The sequence below is a fragment of the Drosophila ananassae genome, chromosome 2R (assembly GCF_017639315.1).
Source record: "Drosophila ananassae strain 14024-0371.13 chromosome 2R, ASM1763931v2, whole genome shotgun sequence".
NCBI classification, from domain to species: Eukaryota; Metazoa; Arthropoda; class Insecta; order Diptera; family Drosophilidae; genus Drosophila; species Drosophila ananassae.
Genome location: NC_057928.1, coordinates 25,935,727 through 25,951,380, shown reverse-complemented (window position 1 = coordinate 25,951,380; position 15,654 = coordinate 25,935,727). Strand labels below are relative to the sequence as shown.

The 15,654-nt window shown below is 48.4% G+C and overlaps 4 protein-coding genes and 2 non-coding genes across 15 annotated transcripts; 5 read left to right on the top strand and 1 right to left on the bottom strand.

Annotated features, from left to right (window-relative positions):
• Window positions 1-23: 23 nt before the first annotated feature.
• LOC6507601 (ras-related protein Rab-34) lies at window positions 24-1,221 on the top strand. The gene is made up of 5 exons (XM_014909859.3): window positions 24-325; window positions 382-548; window positions 603-736; window positions 791-1,016; window positions 1,074-1,221. The coding sequence occupies exons 1-5, from the start codon at window positions 78-80 to the stop codon at window positions 1,130-1,132; spliced, it is 834 nt and encodes a 277-aa protein (XP_014765345.1). The 5' UTR covers window positions 24-77; the 3' UTR covers window positions 1,133-1,221.
• A 125-nt stretch (window positions 1,222-1,346) lies between these two features.
• LOC26514297 (60S ribosomal protein L23a) lies at window positions 1,347-2,820 on the top strand. The gene is made up of 3 exons (XM_014910116.3): window positions 1,347-1,463; window positions 1,812-2,218; window positions 2,281-2,820. The coding sequence occupies exons 1-3, from the start codon at window positions 1,433-1,435 to the stop codon at window positions 2,668-2,670; spliced, it is 828 nt and encodes a 275-aa protein (XP_014765602.1). The 5' UTR covers window positions 1,347-1,432; the 3' UTR covers window positions 2,671-2,820.
• A 213-nt stretch (window positions 2,821-3,033) lies between these two features.
• On the top strand, window positions 3,034-3,131 carry LOC6508080. The gene has a single exon (XR_045980.2). It is a non-coding gene; the product is annotated as a small nucleolar RNA Me28S-Am2634 (small nucleolar RNA).
• A 135-nt stretch (window positions 3,132-3,266) lies between these two features.
• Window positions 3,267-3,365, top strand: LOC6508081. The gene has a single exon (XR_045981.2). It is a non-coding gene; the product is annotated as a small nucleolar RNA Me28S-Am2634 (small nucleolar RNA).
• Window positions 3,366-3,505: 140 nt separating this feature from the next.
• Window positions 3,506-4,646, bottom strand: LOC6507453 (telomere length and silencing protein 1 homolog). Its single transcript, XM_001955946.4, has 3 exons — window positions 4,419-4,646; window positions 3,749-4,365; window positions 3,506-3,692 (listed from the first exon to the last, which is right to left on the bottom strand). The coding sequence occupies exons 1-3, from the start codon at window positions 4,532-4,534 to the stop codon at window positions 3,538-3,540; spliced, it is 888 nt and encodes a 295-aa protein (XP_001955982.1). The 5' UTR covers window positions 4,535-4,646; the 3' UTR covers window positions 3,506-3,537.
• Window positions 4,647-4,793: 147 nt separating this feature from the next.
• On the top strand, window positions 4,794-15,628 carry LOC6507602 (serine/arginine repetitive matrix protein 2). 10 transcript variants are annotated; one of them, XM_044714829.1, is made up of 12 exons: window positions 4,794-4,943; window positions 5,026-5,346; window positions 5,881-5,982; window positions 8,268-8,633; window positions 8,704-8,766; window positions 10,020-10,155; window positions 11,050-11,079; window positions 11,397-11,467; window positions 11,524-13,267; window positions 14,213-14,403; window positions 14,463-14,675; window positions 15,157-15,628. In XM_044714829.1, exons 2-12 carry the CDS (start codon window positions 5,108-5,110, stop codon window positions 15,323-15,325), a joined length of 3,324 nt encoding a protein of 1,107 aa, XP_044570764.1. In that variant the 5' UTR covers window positions 4,794-4,943; window positions 5,026-5,107; the 3' UTR covers window positions 15,326-15,628. The 10 variants fall into 10 exon arrangements, with proteins under 10 accessions (XP_044570764.1, XP_044570765.1, XP_044570763.1 ...); XM_044714830.1 differs by lacking the exon at window positions 15,157-15,628 and adding an exon at window positions 14,765-15,016; XM_044714828.1 differs by lacking the exon at window positions 15,157-15,628 and adding exons at window positions 14,765-14,798; window positions 14,866-15,016 and having other exon boundaries at window positions 11,524-14,403.
• The last annotated feature ends 26 nt before the right edge of the window (window positions 15,629-15,654 follow it).

Below are 15,654 nucleotides of genomic sequence, written 5' to 3'. Positions count from 1 at the left end.
GGTGGAGGCTATGACGACTCTACTGACTGTTCCAGCACTTTACTGTCAGACGTTTAGTTGGAACACAGACGTTCACAATGCCTCATGTACTGCGGCAGAACATGCTGTTGCCCGTGCCGCCCTCGGTGGTCTTGCACGATCCCCGCACCCACATCCGCCACCTGCCGCCCGCCTACAGTCCCGCCCAGACACCTCTGAGCCGGGAGCGGGACTTTGCCCCGACGGTGCGCTACCACCTGGACTCGCCGCGCAAGCCCAAGTTCCGGCCCTGCAAGGTCATCTTTGTGGGGGACTGTTCCGTGGGCAAAACCGCCATTGTCAACCGGTGGGTTACACTTTCAGCCTCATCTTAAAAATCGATCCAACAAATCTCCTTTTTAGATTCTGCTTTGACAGATTTCAGTCGAACTACAAGGCCACTATTGGGGTGGACTTTGAACTGGAGAACTTCACTGTTCTGGGTCACAACTACAGTCTGGAAATGTGGGATACAGCGGGGCAGGAGCGGTTCAAATGCATAGCCGGAGCCTACTACCGCAACGCAAGTGGTGAGTGAAGAGGTTCGTGCTTTGGGGTTCCTAATTGTTTCCAACTGCTTGCAGTGGTCGTTGTCACCTACGATATGACCAAGCGGGACACCCTCGAGTCGGCCAGGAAGTGGCTCTCCAGCGCACTCAACTACAATGTTAACCAGAAACCATTGGTATTCCTAGTGGGCACAAAAGCGGATCTCTTGGTAAGATTTTTAAATGGAAACCATCTGCGATTAAAAAATAAATCTACTTAACAGTCCAAGGAGGAGTTCATGAGAATGGAGCGCCTTGCGGGAGTGGCAGCTGCCGAGCTACAAGCGGAGTATTGGTCCGTATCGGCCCGGTCCGGATTCAAAATAACGGAACTTTTCCAGCGGATTGCCGGACTGGCCTTTGAAACAGCCGTAAAGAAGGAAATGGAGAATCTTAAAGATACAAAAATTGAGGAAACAACACAGCCACCAGTTAAATCGCAATCCTTTGGTCAGTATAATGCGAAACTTAATTTAAAATAATTAATAACAAGATCGTTACTTACAGATTTACGAAATTTCTTCAGCAGTCGTTTCACGCCTCAAAAAAGTGGTTGTTCATGTTAAAGTTTTTACATTTCTGTCTTTTTGTTTAATTTAATTACTACCTGAAATAAATACACAACTATGCGAAAACCTCAAGGTTTTTTTATTATTTAATTTTTTAAAACAGAAATTAACGAATTATTTAAATTTACACGCATGGTGCTGCCATATCGTGTAACTTTAGAAATGTCATGTTAAGTTAACAGTGCACACTGTTAAGCGCGCAGACGCGTGCTGTTAGGCGCAAAAACTGTCAGATTCGGCTTCCGCTTTTTGACAACTGCCCCTCAGTTTTCCTTTTCATTTCTTTTTCTCGTAGAAATGCCACCCAAAAAGCCAACCGAGAAATCCGGTAAGGGTTTTTCATACAAAAACTGCCCAAAATTAAGTGAATTGATCAGCAAATGCAACGCGAACAAAAGGGGAATCCGCTGCAGTACAAATGTGCCGTGGGAATAATGGATTTAAGCCAAAAATTGGCTGAAATAGTTGACCATGTCTGAGCCACGTGCGTCTGGATACCAAAATGTGTGAATGAGCTGGCCAGCAGAATTAAACAATAGTGGAATGTTGAATTGAAGTGATTTTGGGGGAGAAATACCAAAAGTGTGTTAAAGCATTGCTGATCATTCAGACCTAACCTAACTTTGCTATTGCCATGTTTACTAAAGTGAATATTGTTCCGCTCTGATGTTTACAGCCAAGCCTGGCGACAAGAAGCCAGAGCAGAAGAAGGCTGCCGCCGCGGCTCCCGCTGCCGGCAAGAAGGAGGCTCCCGCCGCCGCCAAGCCAGCGGCTGCTGCCCCCAAGAAGGCTGCTCCTGCCAAGAAGCCAGCCGCTGCCGCCAAGAAGCCCGCTGCTGCCGCCGGAGCTGCCAAGAAGCCCGCGGTGAAGAAGACTGTGGTTACCAAGGCCAAGGCTGCTAAGGATGCCAAGAAGAAGATCGCTGCCGGCAAGAAGCCCCAGTCGGTCCTCGCCAAGCTGTCCGCCAAGGCCCGTGCGGCCGCCAAGGCCAAGAAGGGCGTCAAGCCCGGCGCTAAGCCCACCAAGGGAACCGCCAAGGCCAAGGCTGTGGCTCTGCTGAACGCCAAGAAGGTCCAGAAGAAGGTATGACTCAGTATCAATCACTAATTTGTTGCTTTTTGCTAATCTCTATAGTTTCTCTTCAGATCGTCAAGGGCGCTTTCGGTACCCGCACCCGCAAGGTTCGCACCAACGTGCACTTCCGTCGGCCCACAACCCTGAAGCTGCCCAGGAACCCCAAGTACCCCAGGAAGTCTGTGCCCACCAGGAACCGCATGGATGCCTACAACATCATCAAGTACCCGCTCACCACTGAGGCGGCCATGAAGAAGATTGAGGACAACAACACCCTGGTCTTCCTGACCCACCTGCGCGCCAACAAGAACCACGTGCGTGCCGCCGTCCGCAAGCTGTACGACATCAAGGTGGCTAAGGTCAATGTGCTGATCCGCCCCGATGGTCAGAAGAAGGCCTATGTCCGCCTGGCGCGCGACTACGATGCCCTGGACATTGCCAACAAGATCGGCATCATATAAGCGGTGACAGTGATGTATGGAATGTGCATCGCGTTCTGCATCTTCTATGTAGAATTTTCTATAAACAAAGTAATTGCTAAGCTGACACGTTAGAGCGAGGATGAACGTTTCAAAGTTGTCTGGGTATAATAAAAACCACTCAAAACCTAAGTGATAAGTATTTGATTTTGGGTGGGTTTTATTTCTTCCATTTCAGATTCAAATTCCGCATTTTCTGCAGCTAACGGTGAGTTGATTGCAAGAAATTGAATAAACTTTAAAACTAATACTTCCTTCTTTCAGATCTTTACCAATCAGACATTGATTTGAAGTTGAAACCTCCAGGAAATCAAGGTAATTATAAAATATTGAATAATCCCAATAGACTTCTTCATCTGATGATATATTCGAGTAGGAATCTCATTGAGCTTCAGTCATGCGTTGCTTTGAAATTAACTTTATCTCTCACTGACTTTAAAACTCTTATATCTTTGCTTTATTTAAAATAAGCTTTTCTAATCCAGATTATATCTCTTATTTCAGAGTTTCTAAGAGCCATACTCATAAATAGTCGCTTCACAACAGGTGTGTACTTCTTTCTTTTTAATTTAATTTATAATAATTACTTAACTGATGATCTTTTGAGTAGGAATCTCATTGAGCTTCAGTCATGCGTTGCTTTGAAATTACTTTTGTCTCCCACTGATTATATTTATTTAAATTAAAACTTGTATTTTATTTAAACAATGAACTAATGGAATATACCCTTTCTTTACAGGCTGTACCCACAATGCGATCCAATACTTCTGTTAAATTGTTATTCCAAAAATTCTATTAAATAAAATGTACAAACGAATACAAAACATTTATTTTTATTACTCGAACTATCTAATATCTACGGAACTGCTTCCTGAACTTGTCATAATGGTAATCATCAGTCGCTCGCTTGACCCCATTGGGATTTGTTTGGTGCTGCGCGGACTTGTTGCCCTCTCTGTCCTCCCGTTTCCGCCTCTTTTGCTCGCTGTTGTCCTCGATGTTAACTGAAAGGATTTGAGATTAAACTGAATTCTAAGGAGCGGATTTGCGATCGACTTACATCTATTGTGCTGCATGAAGTTCACAGCCATATTTGTGGGCACAAACTGGGACGGTCCGTCCTTTTTATTCTTGGCATCCTGCAGCAGCTTCTGTTTGGCGTCCTCGGTGGCCTCTATATTCCGTATCTTGGCTTGGATGCCCAGGTCCACCTCGGGAATGCCGTTTAGCATCTGGTTGGACAACATCTCTTCGGATCGGTGGGAAGACGATTGTCGCAGGTGGTCTGGCAGAGCGTAGAGGGCCGCGTCTTCCGGCGTCAGGTACTTGTTCACATCACCATCGTCATCCGCCGCCGAGGCGTCAGTGCCACCTCTCTTGCGCTTCTGCAGCTCCTGCTCAATGTACTTCATCATCTCCTCGTCTTCGTCGCGCTTGTTCGTCTCCGCCGAGAACTGGGTTCCAATTCCGACGTCGTAGGCGTCGTCCGCCTCCTTCATCTTGCCGGACTTCAGCTGTTGCATGTTGACTAGGCCTCCGGTCTTCACGTTGAAGGGATCCTTGATGGCTAGCTCCTCCTCGGGGGCCATTTTCTTTCCTAGGGCTAGTCCCACCAGGCTAACGCCGTTGGGCCGCTGTCGAAGTCGCTGGCGCTCCTTGATTTCCTCGAGGGTAACCCTAAAACATAACGTTTAGAAAATATTTATTTGTTTTTATTTCGGATAGCTTACTGTTCCTCCTTTTCTCCGTCATCGGAGCTTTTCCGCTGCCTCAGGTTTTTGCGAGAGGACTTTTTGAAGACAATTTTCTTGGCGTCATCGGCTTTGGCTTCTTCTGAATCGCTCATATTTATATTGATTCTGATTTGAATAAAAATTAAATTAATAAATGTTTGTTTGGCATGGACTTTTATCGTTATCGAAAACAGTGTTGAACAAGGTTGCAAAATTTGCAATATATGGGAAAAACAACTGATATTATATGAAATTTGTATATTAAAACGGAGTATAATAAACTGAATAATATAACCAATGAGTTGTACCCCATTTAGTAAATATAAAACATTGTTTAATCAGTTTTATTGATATCAGTGGCAACCCTGCCAACTGCATCGATTTCTGCATCTTGCCATCACTATAAAGAAGCGGCATTCTTTTGCAGCAGAAATTTCGCACACCAGGAAAATTTTTGGGGAACGTAATTAGGATATAAGTTCCCTGGGCTATCCCTACGGCGCTGCAGGAACAAGGACACTAGTGAGTCTAGGCACAGTCGACACATGGCTATCAGTTGGTGCCAGCTCTGCAATAAAATCGAATTTAACTTGTGAAATTGCAGCGTTGGAAGAGGCGAGATCGAGTGACCCCCAAGAGGCGTTGATGGACTAGTCGGGATCCAAGGACATTCTCAATCCAACAACATGTACAACGGGATCGGACTAAACACTCCCCGTGGCTCCGGGACCAACGGGCACGTGCAGCGAAATTGGGCGTTCGTGAGGCCTGGAAAGAAGGACAAGGATTACCGCGCCGAGGACGACACAAAGAAACTGGACGCCCAGCTTAACCGGCCGCCCAACAAGGAAATCCTGGACCACGATCGCAAGCGCAAGATCGAAGTGAAGTGTCTCGAGTTCGAGGAGATTCTCGAGAAGCAAGGGTAAGCCATTTCCGGAAAAAATGGGGACATTGGAACGTCTGTAATTGCAATCCGCTGTTATATAATGCCGGTTCGGGTCTGCTGTCTGTTGCCTCGTGCGCTGTTTATGTTGTTGTCCGCTCTGTTTACATTGGCGCCTGGTAGCAGCTCCTCTCGGCGACCGAGAGAGTGGCGGACGCACACGCGCCGAGTTAAAATGAACAGTGAACAACCCCCAACCCACTGGTGAGCCACCCTTAAGCTCTCCGCCCTCTGGCGACACATGTGAGAACTCTTCCGGTGGCCCGCACTGGGCTGCTGGTGGTGAAAAAAGTGCATTTCAGTTGTAGAGATTATTTTGTGTGGACGACATCCGCATGTCCGGGCGGACAAAAAATTCAAGCATTTCCTAGTCAAGATTGTAGTCTAAGCTAAGCTAAGTTTTAGAATCCCTGGAATCCTCGTTAAATAAAGATTAATTAACTTGTCTAAAAGGTGGCTTAAAACGCATCATCAAAATAAACTATTTGGTAATCGCTCATTAAATATTCGCAGACGCACACCCGAGGAGATCAAGTCGCATGTGGACTCGTTCCGACAGAAGTTGATGGGCCAAGGCAAAACTGATCTGGCCAAGGATGAGTTCGGACGCGTAGCGTGAGTACCTCCTCTTAATGGCTTATGTAATTTTAAAAGAAAAGCGTGCGACCGTTGGACAAATCAATAAACCCTCAAACAAATCGTCGGCAAGGCCTGGCTGGAATCTCGGCCAGAACCCGACAGCTGTAAACCGCACTCATGCGCGCACCCACCCACGGCCTCAGCTACTGCCCCCTCGCAAGGGCGGCCAATCAGAAGCGCCGAGTGGTAGAGAAAAAGCTGCTGCAAAGATTTTCCGGGATGCGCTCGGCTTTCAGTCACTTCAAGTCTTCCAAAGAAAAAGCATCTCAGGAATCGTTTCGTAGCAGATTAGTTATTCAGTCTAAACGAAAATAAACCCAATTAGTGTCCTCTGGAACATCGGACTAAAGTGTCCTTGATAAGGACAGCGGCGATTGCAGTCCCGGCAATGGCGTTCGGGCGGAGGGACGGATTGGCTCGTCGCAAATCGCTTGAAATGCGTCTAATAGGCGCTGGAAAAATCAATATTGGCCCACGACGATCTGGGCGGTCGAAAATATAGCCACCAGCCGCCTAATCGGAGAGGAGAAAATATAATATATATGATATAAACACCGGGGAGGCAGCCCTTCAAGTGTGCCAAAGGAGAGGTGGCTAAGCAGTCCAAAATGCACCCGCGGGAGGAAAACCTGCTCGCATCGGCGACAGCGGTGGTTGAGGCGGTGGTGGCTTGTGGCCGCCCGCCAGCCACCCTTAAGTCAGCTTTGCCACACGCTGCCGTGCTGCCGTGGATTAAGGGCTCATACCGTTTCTCGAGCTATTCTAGTGGTTGTTGCAAGTAGTAATAATGGAGCCCCATTAAAATGGTATCAAGGCAGCCGAAGCACAGAGCCAAATGCAAACTTGATACCTGAGCCAACGAACAAATGCAACAAATCACTAAATAAGTCTTCCAATCCTAGAAATTAGTTAGTTCAATAAGAGTAGTCGGGTCGGCAAGTGCGCCAAGTTGCGAAAACGGAGTACTTCGTATAAAATATATTTAAATCCAATGTCTTCTACAAATCATCCAACGTCTTCCGCGGTGAAAAGATAAATATAATGTTGAATAAACATTTGCCATGTAGTTGAATGTGAAAGCAAAAGAAAAACAATCCAAAGTCTTCCAAAACATAAATAATATATATATTTTTATATCCGTAACTCGTATAAATCGTATTAATATCCACTGTCTTCCAACTGGATGGATAAACATAACTATATACTATAATCCACTGTCTTCCTCTGTGGAAATTAGATAATTTTTATAAAATAGTATTCCTCTTGGAAAGTGAATTCGCAGTCTTCCCTAGAGAATTCCTTCATAAAATATTAAATAATAAATGTCTGATATATTCTGTGAAGTGAAATTAAACCTTAACTCCATAAAAGAGTCTATAAAAATAAGAAAATAATATATATACTCGCGAGCAATACATATTTAATCGAATTTCATCGTAAAACATTGGGTTTGGTCGAGAAACTCATCCAAAATGCTGTCCTCCGAGATCTACAGCAACACCACGATAGCCACATCAATGGCCACGGCAGCAGCAGGCTCCACCGTGAGTGCCTCGACAGTGGCCACCGCAACCACAACAACGACGGCGGCCACCACGGTCCAGGTGGTGAAATTGAAGCAACGCCGCAAGCGACGCAAACGCGCAGGTCACGCAGTGGCCCGCACCTCCAAAGCTGCGCCCCACGCCACTGCCCCCTCGAACCCAGCCAGCAACCCAACCAGTCCCCGCCCGCCCGCCTCCAAAGCCAAAGCCGGGAGCAGCGTGGGCAAGAAGTGCGAGGCCCCCTACTTCCAACACGACAATCGGAAGTGCCTGACCAAGTACGAGAGCTTCCGGCTCACCGCCACCGCCCACACCCTCAACTACGCGGCCGTGGCCAGGAAGTTCAAGCCATTGCGGCCGGCGTTGGCAAGCGGCGCCAACAAGACCAGGCGAACAGCAGTTTCCAGAAGGAATCCCAAGGACTGCGCATGCGCTTGCCAGCAACATGAGGGGATTCTGGACCCGGCACTGGCACCGGCATTGCCGATGATACAAGAGCCCGGCCCGCAGCGAACAGCTGAGCAGTTCATCCAGCGTGAACTGCCGGCGGCCGGCAGGGTGCTGCTTGAGCTCCTCAAGCACTCCTCGAGCAGCCTGCTGGAATCCCTGCTGAGGTAGCCAACGAGCAATAGGATCCACGCTTTTCTTTTTATCTGTTCCTCTGCGAATAGTAGTTGAATGATTTTTTAACGAGATTTGTATGCTTGCCCTTTTCAGCGCCCGTGACACACATCAGATAGCCGAGGCACAACAGCAGAAGAACGCCAAGCTGCGCGAGGCCTTCAACATTTCCGAGTACTTTGTGGAGGGCAGCAGCTTCGACGCCGACCGCAAGGCAAAGGAGGACCTGGCCAAAAGCGTGGCGCTCCAAAAGGAACTGGACGCCCAGCGCGAGAGCCTGGCTGCGGCGGCGGCGGCCGCCCAAGCTGCGGGCAAGGACAAGGAGACGGGCAAGAGGTACGCCCTGGTGCGGACTCCCTCGCGCGAGCGGGAGGGCAGCGAGGCGGCCAAGAACAGCGAGGATGAGCGCGACCATGGCTCCAAGTCGGAGAAAAAGAAGCGCAAGAAGCGCGCCAGAGAGAGGTGGGAGTTGGAATATATCACTTTGAACTTCGAACTTTATAATTGAATCCTTGAATTCTTTCGCTTTCAGTTCGGCCAGTCCTGACCGCAAGAAGGACAAGAAGAAGAAGTCTAAGAAGCACAAGAAAGAGAGGTAAGACCTGGTCCGGCACCCCCATCCTCCAGCCTCGAACAATCGTAGCAATCTGTGTTTGATTTTCGTTTTGCTCCTTAAACAGTAAACAGTCATGAGATTTTAGTTTCCTCCTTTCGGTATTCCTCTTATCAAACATAGTAAAATGTAAACACACATTCGCTTAGAGCGTGACAAACCAATGAACCTTGTAACTATCAATCAACTGCTTAATACATTTTGTTTTTCGTCTCTACTCCTTCTTTTACAACATTGCATTTGAAACCACAAAAGGGACTCATATGAGAAAGAAAGTAAAAAGAAGCGAAGAGTTATGTACAAATGACTTACACTTAGTTTTAACCGAGCCACTCTTACCAACACTTACCAACACCCACTCTAAGAACCAATCCAATCAAGTGAAAACCATACAAAAACCGAAAATAAACCAAATGTTTCAAATGCCTTTCTGCAATATATGTACTTTCGTTATCCTAACACTTGCCAAGACAATCTTTTATTTATGAATCCGTGTGCAGCGAGAGTGAGTAGAGTGATAAGGGAAATAAGTATGTATGGGTTGTATGTATCCTGTATCCACTAGTCACACACGCCTCCTTAACCCATCCCATCCAGCCCATCCCAAAACATAGAATACATTCAACCCAATGTAACCGAAACTGATCGAGATACTCTCTCCCCACAACTTGTCCATTCACATTTCTCTCAAAACTTTTGCCCGGCGGTAAGTAACAATTCGATTCTACCTCATAGATTAAACTCCATTATAGAAACTCCATTGCAACCACTAATTTAAACCAAAAACAAGCCGCAGAACTTATCAGAAACCTAACCATACGATACGATACAATACAATACTACAAATACGATAACGTTTAAGAGGTCTCTCTGTGTTTTGCAAAAATTAAAAGCGATTACTTTCTCATCTTTCTTTCTATTGTTATGATTACCTTCTATAATGTTAAGACAATGCAATTTGCGCAGTTTTCGATGAAGGTAAAGCACTGAACCACAAGTAAACCTATTTATACTTTTGCTGCTAAACCAGTAACTCGGAGCTCGCTCCAGCTAAGGACAGCTGGGGGCGCCTTGTCTGATCTGTGATCAGTGATCAGTGATCAGAGATCTGTGATCTGTAATCTGAGATCTGTGTGTTGTAGCCAGCACAAAAAACACGCTCTCCTCAGCCACCACTCAGCCTCCCCTGGGCAGGATCTATCGAGACTCATCCTGGCTTCTCATTCTACTTGCAGTAAGGCGAAGAAGAAAAAGTCCCGCAAGCGCCGGCACAGCGAGGGCGACCGGGACAGCGACAAGGACAGCGAGGACGAGGATCCTGCCAGCAGTGACGAGGAGCGTCGGGCCCGAAAGAAGGCTAAGAAGGACAAGGTATGCAAGGGCTAGCACCCACACAACCATAAGCAAAGTGAAAACCATAAGCGTTGCACCCAACCCATCGGATATCCGGGGAGAATGGGGATCGGAGCAAGATCGAAAGTCCCGAAGAAGTGCGTGCATGTTCCACGGAGACTACACCACCCCATCTGATGCTGTCCCAATCTCCAACCAACCACACTCGCCGCCCACACAACTCTGTAACATACGCATATATCTTCTCCTCTATATTGTACGACTCATCCACGTCTGACAATCCAATCCGAGTGGAAGTAACGCCCCTCTCTATATAATAACCTATGATCTATATATATTATTACCTGTATATGATGATAACTCGTTTGACTTATCGTTTCGTTGTTTCTATTGTTCACCAAATATTAAACATACGCCATTTCTTCTCTTGCTTATTTACTTCTTTTTCCACCAAATGAAACATTCAATAATAACGACTGACAAAATAACAAACAACCGCCAAATATAATCCTTACCTCTATAAATACTAAAGCATATTTAATTAGTAAACAAAAATTATCAAATCACCCACAAATATTGTAAAAGGTAAAAAGGCTTCAACGCATTCACAATCTAGTTTAAAATTATGATTTCCTGATTAACACTTTGGTTGTTTATTTTCTTAATAGTTGCATAGAAACACGGTGTCCACTCACAACATAAATTTTCTAACAAGTCTGTTCTCAAAAAATAAATTAAATTGTGAGTGGCCACCTGATTTATTTGGAAACCTCCTTAAAACGAATTCGTAACTATTTTTATTAACACGTAGACTCCCACCCACTTCCAAATTAAACTAATTCTAAGTCGAATCAAGAATCAAAAGATCTTTATATTTTGTTTACGAAAACCCCTGGCGCTTCATTAAAATAGGATAGCTTTCAATGGCTCTCTAGTAGTTTTGTAAGTACTTCATTTGTTTTATTTAAGCTACCAATCGCCGCAGAACTCTAAAGTTTTATCGCAAAAGTGAATCGAAAACTCGTGTACAAATCCGCAATGACAGAAGAACAGAATATAAGAATATAGTTAGCAGACCTAGAGAGAATGCTTGCCCAGAGAAGCGCCGCAAAATTCTAAGCACCAAACTCGAAACTTACGTCTTCCATTCCATTCCGAATGAAATGTTTGCCATTACTGCTAACAGTTAGACTCTTAGCAAGTGCTCCTTGCCTCCTCGCCGACAGTCCTCTAACACTCCACCTTCTTCTATTACGCAGAAAAAGCGCGACAAGAAGTCCCGAAAGAAGTCACACGCCCGTGCCAGCTCCGTGGATTCGGACCGCTCTATGTAAGTAGTTCCACATCTTGAGCGTGTTAATCTTATCCTAATGCGATTGTTTCCAGATCTCCGTCGCGGAAGGGGAAGAAATCCGGAAAACACCGAGAAGTAAACAACTCAAAGGCCTGCGAAGCTGTCCCTCAGCAGGGAAATCCCTTCCGCAGCCGTTCCCGGGAGCGCCGAAAGGACACCAAGTCCCGGCCCATAGAATCCTCCGTCGACAGTCGACGACACAAGTCCCGGGAGCGATCAGCGGCTACCCCGCCGCGCAAAGAACCCGAACGCGGGCGGGAGCACTCGAAAGACAGGCATCGTTCCAAGGAAAGACAGCGCTCTAAAGAACGACAGAGATCGAAGGACAGACACAGATCGAAGGAGAGGCAAAGATCGAAGGACAGGCAGCGCTCCAGAGAGAAACATCGGTCCAAGGATAAGAAGCAGTCTGTGGAGAAGAAGAGGGACAGGTCCAAGGACCGACGGCGGTCGAAGGAACGCGAGCAAAAGCGCTCGGTAGGAAAGGAGCCGGAGCGCTCTAGCCGAAGACGCTCCATCGAAAAAGACGGTGACCGAAAAAAATCTGTGGAGAAAGAACGGGACCGCAAGGGATCCGTGGAAAAGGAGCGTCGTGAACGTAAGAAATCTCCGGAAAGAGAACGAGATCGTAAAAGATCCGTGGAGAAGGAACGTGGCCGGAAAAGATCCCCCGAGAAGGAACGTGATCGGAAAAGATCCCCCGAGAAGGAACGTGATCGGAAAAGATCCGCCGAGAAGGAACGGGACCGGAAAAGATCCGCCGAGAAGGAACGCGAAAAGCCAAAGGTCCGTCCTGCCTCTAAAGAGCGACACCGTTCCAAGGAAATAAAGAGAAGACGCTCCAAGGACCGCCAGTCGTCTAATGATAGACGACGCTCCAAAGACAGGCAGCTTTCCAAAGAGCGCCAAGCCAAGGATTCTCGGGCCACAAAATCCTCCAAGGATCGCAGTCCTACGAAGAAAAATGAACGGCGACAACGCTCGCCATCAAACTCTAGCAGGAGGCGAGGCGATGAGTCCAAGCGATCTCGGTCGCAAGCTCATTCTCCAGAGGCGCCTCCTAAAAAAGCACCGGCACCCCCAGCCTTCAACCCATTCAAAGCGGCCGAGGACACGGTGAACGACATCCTGGGCACCAAGTCGGTGATGGTGGCCTTGGAGCAGACAAAGCGCCAACGTGCAGATTCCAGCTCCAGCTCGGACTCGGGCTCTGATTCCAGTAGCGACTCCTCTGCCTCCAGGACCCCATCTCCCAAACGCCCGTCGCCCAAAAAGCATCGAAAGAAGAGCCACACCCCCGACCCCAAGGAGATCAAGAAGGAAGCAACGCCCAAGAGGGCTAGCGTGAAAAGGGAACGTTCCAGATCTCCCTCGAAGTCCAAGCCAAAGAGCAAGGTGGGCACTCCGAGTCCCAAGCCAGCAAGGCGCCGTTCGCGGTCGGCTTCCTCAGAGCTGCGCTACTCGCCAGCGGAAAGGCATCCAGAGCGCTACCAGGATATCATTGGCCACGACAAGAAAAAGTCCCGTGATGGCCCCACAGTAAAGCCAACTCCCGTGGTCCGCCTGCGAGCGCAGAGTGACGATGGCAGCGACAACGAAACCGGTGGCGGGGTGGACGGGGCCGCTCTGGAGGAGTTCCAGCACAGCCGGCGAGAGCGGGAGGAACTGCAGGAGCTGAAGATGCTGGAGCAACTGAAGTCCGGCATTGCGGCCAAGGCCAAACAGAAGATCCGGACCATGGAGAAGGACCCCTCGGGCCGAGCAGATGGCAGCGAAGTAAGTGGCAGCGACCCGGTGATGGCTAACAAACGTAACTCGCTAAACGAATTCCTTGTTGCTAACAACGTGACCGCTTTGATTAACCAACCACCCACCATAGCGGCTGCTCTGCCGCAGAACGTGGCGCCGCGCAAGGAGCAGGCACTGCTGCCAAATCCAGAGCCTCGGCCACATCCGGAACGGAATCATGTGCCTGTGGAGGAGTCGCCATTGAAGAAAAGGGACGCCAGCACACCGCCCATTTGCAAGACGCCCCTGGTGGCGGCGAATGGCGAGGCCAAGAGTCCGACAGTGCAGGGATTTGGTCACAAGATCCACCTGCACCACCACGGTGGCAGACCTCCTCCACAGCACCACCAGCAGATGCAGCCCGGCGGGAAGCGCATCTTCCACAACCGAACGCTGAACAATAATCCTAACAGTAGACATAGTACTAACCCTCATGCATGTGGTGGTGGTATTCCCCATTCGAATCCCAACAGCAATAGCAACAGCAGTGGCGGCGGTGCTGGTGGCGGCGAACGCAATCCGGGAATGCTGCCCTTCTTGGCGGGCACCCCGGGTACCTACAACCGCACCACTAACCGGCTCAACCACGGTCCCCTGCTAACCGCCACCCACTACAACATCTGCAAGAACCACCAGCACAGTCTCCAGCAACAGCAGCTGCGCGGACTGGTCTACAATCCAGCGCTGTTTGGGCACGGCGGGCCGCGCCATCCTGGCTTGCTGTCGCTGACCGGAGCAGGGGTAGCCGTGGGAGGGCAGGGCGCACCGCTGCTCGGACACCCACCGCGCGGCGGTCCCATCAGCTTTAACGCGGCGGCTGCGGCAGCGGCTGTTGCCGCCAATAGTATTAGCTATCACCATCACTCACATCAGCATTCGCATCAACAGAAACCGAAAATCGTTATTAAGCCCTTCAAAATTCACGATCCACAGCCCCTGGTAGCAGCACTGGCGGACAGCTCTCTGGTGGATGCCATCGTCTCCAAGGTGTCCACCGCCACTGTGGCGGCGGCGGAGAGCGCAGCCCGGAGGAGCAGAAGTCGCGAGCGCCGAAGTCGGACACGCAGCCGGAGCCATAGCCGCAGCAAACGGCACCACCATCGCTCCTCCAGTCGCTCGAGATCGTAAGTCGAACTCCAACCATTTTGAGAAGCAACTCACTAACATCGCCCCTTCTTTTCAGACGCTACAGCTCCTCCAGCAGTCGCAGTGGCTCGCGCAGCTCCCGCTCCCGCTCCGGCTCGCACTCATCGCGCTCCAGCTGCTCCTCGCACAGCAGCTCCGGAAGCTCCTCCTCCGGCAGTGGCTCGGCTTCGTCGCAGTCCGGTTCACGTTCCCCCTCAATACCGAGAAGACGCGGCTCGCCCAGCTTCCTAGACAGAAGACGCATAACGAGGTAGTTACCCCAGTAACAGATGCTCTTTCTTTTTTCAATCTTTTATTTTATTTAATTTACTGATTTCTTGTTTTGATTTATTTTCGTAGCCGTCGATCCCCGCGAAACTCCAGACGCTAGTTGGTAGCCATTATTCGTTTGATTTCCAATTACCTATAAGTTATTTGTAACTCTTTTTTTCTTTTACAAGGTTTCTTTTTTCCAGCAAGCTCTCAGGACACACTTCCGATTTTCACAATTAAGTTTAACCATCACAATATAATTTATTTCTGTGTGCTTTTTTACACTCTTATTTTTTAAACTTAGCAATGCCGCCAATAAATTTTGTCACCTCACCAGCAGCCTAGTGTTTTTAAGATTTTATTTCCTTGATTTTTAGCCCATTATTGTTTGAATGATCTTTTCTGTTGGTGAGTTATATGATTTGTAATTAGAATTCAATCCAAGGCCCTTGCAATTAGTAACCAATTGTATCTTCCAGCGCCCGCAAGCGGCCCATCCCGTATCACCACAAGGCGGCCGGGGAAGGCGGCGAGCTGGAGGATGCCTCCAGCTGTTGCTCCAGCTGCTTCAGTCGCGCCAGCAGCCCGGCCACGCCCATCTGTGCGCCCCTGCGGTCCAGCCGGAGCCCCTCACTGGCAGCCTTCTGAGTGTTAACCGCGTCGCTGCGCAAAATGTGCGGCGATCCCCGAGAGTAGTCCTCCCTAAACCATACCACTGGCAGTTATCCCCACTCTAAGCCTAAGATAGTTGTTATGTCGCATTGAATTTGTTTACTCATTCCACTAGTCCTAAGCTCATCGCCGCCAACGCATATTCCCATGAATTTACTAGCGAAATTGTACTACATCGTATATTCTAGTCACTAACAATACTCGTTTGTAGGCCTCTGATCCATTATTTGCTAGTTTTAAGCTGCCTTTTAAATTAAATACATCATTTGTTGCAATCTAGCAGTTTGTCTTTTGAAGGTTGGCTT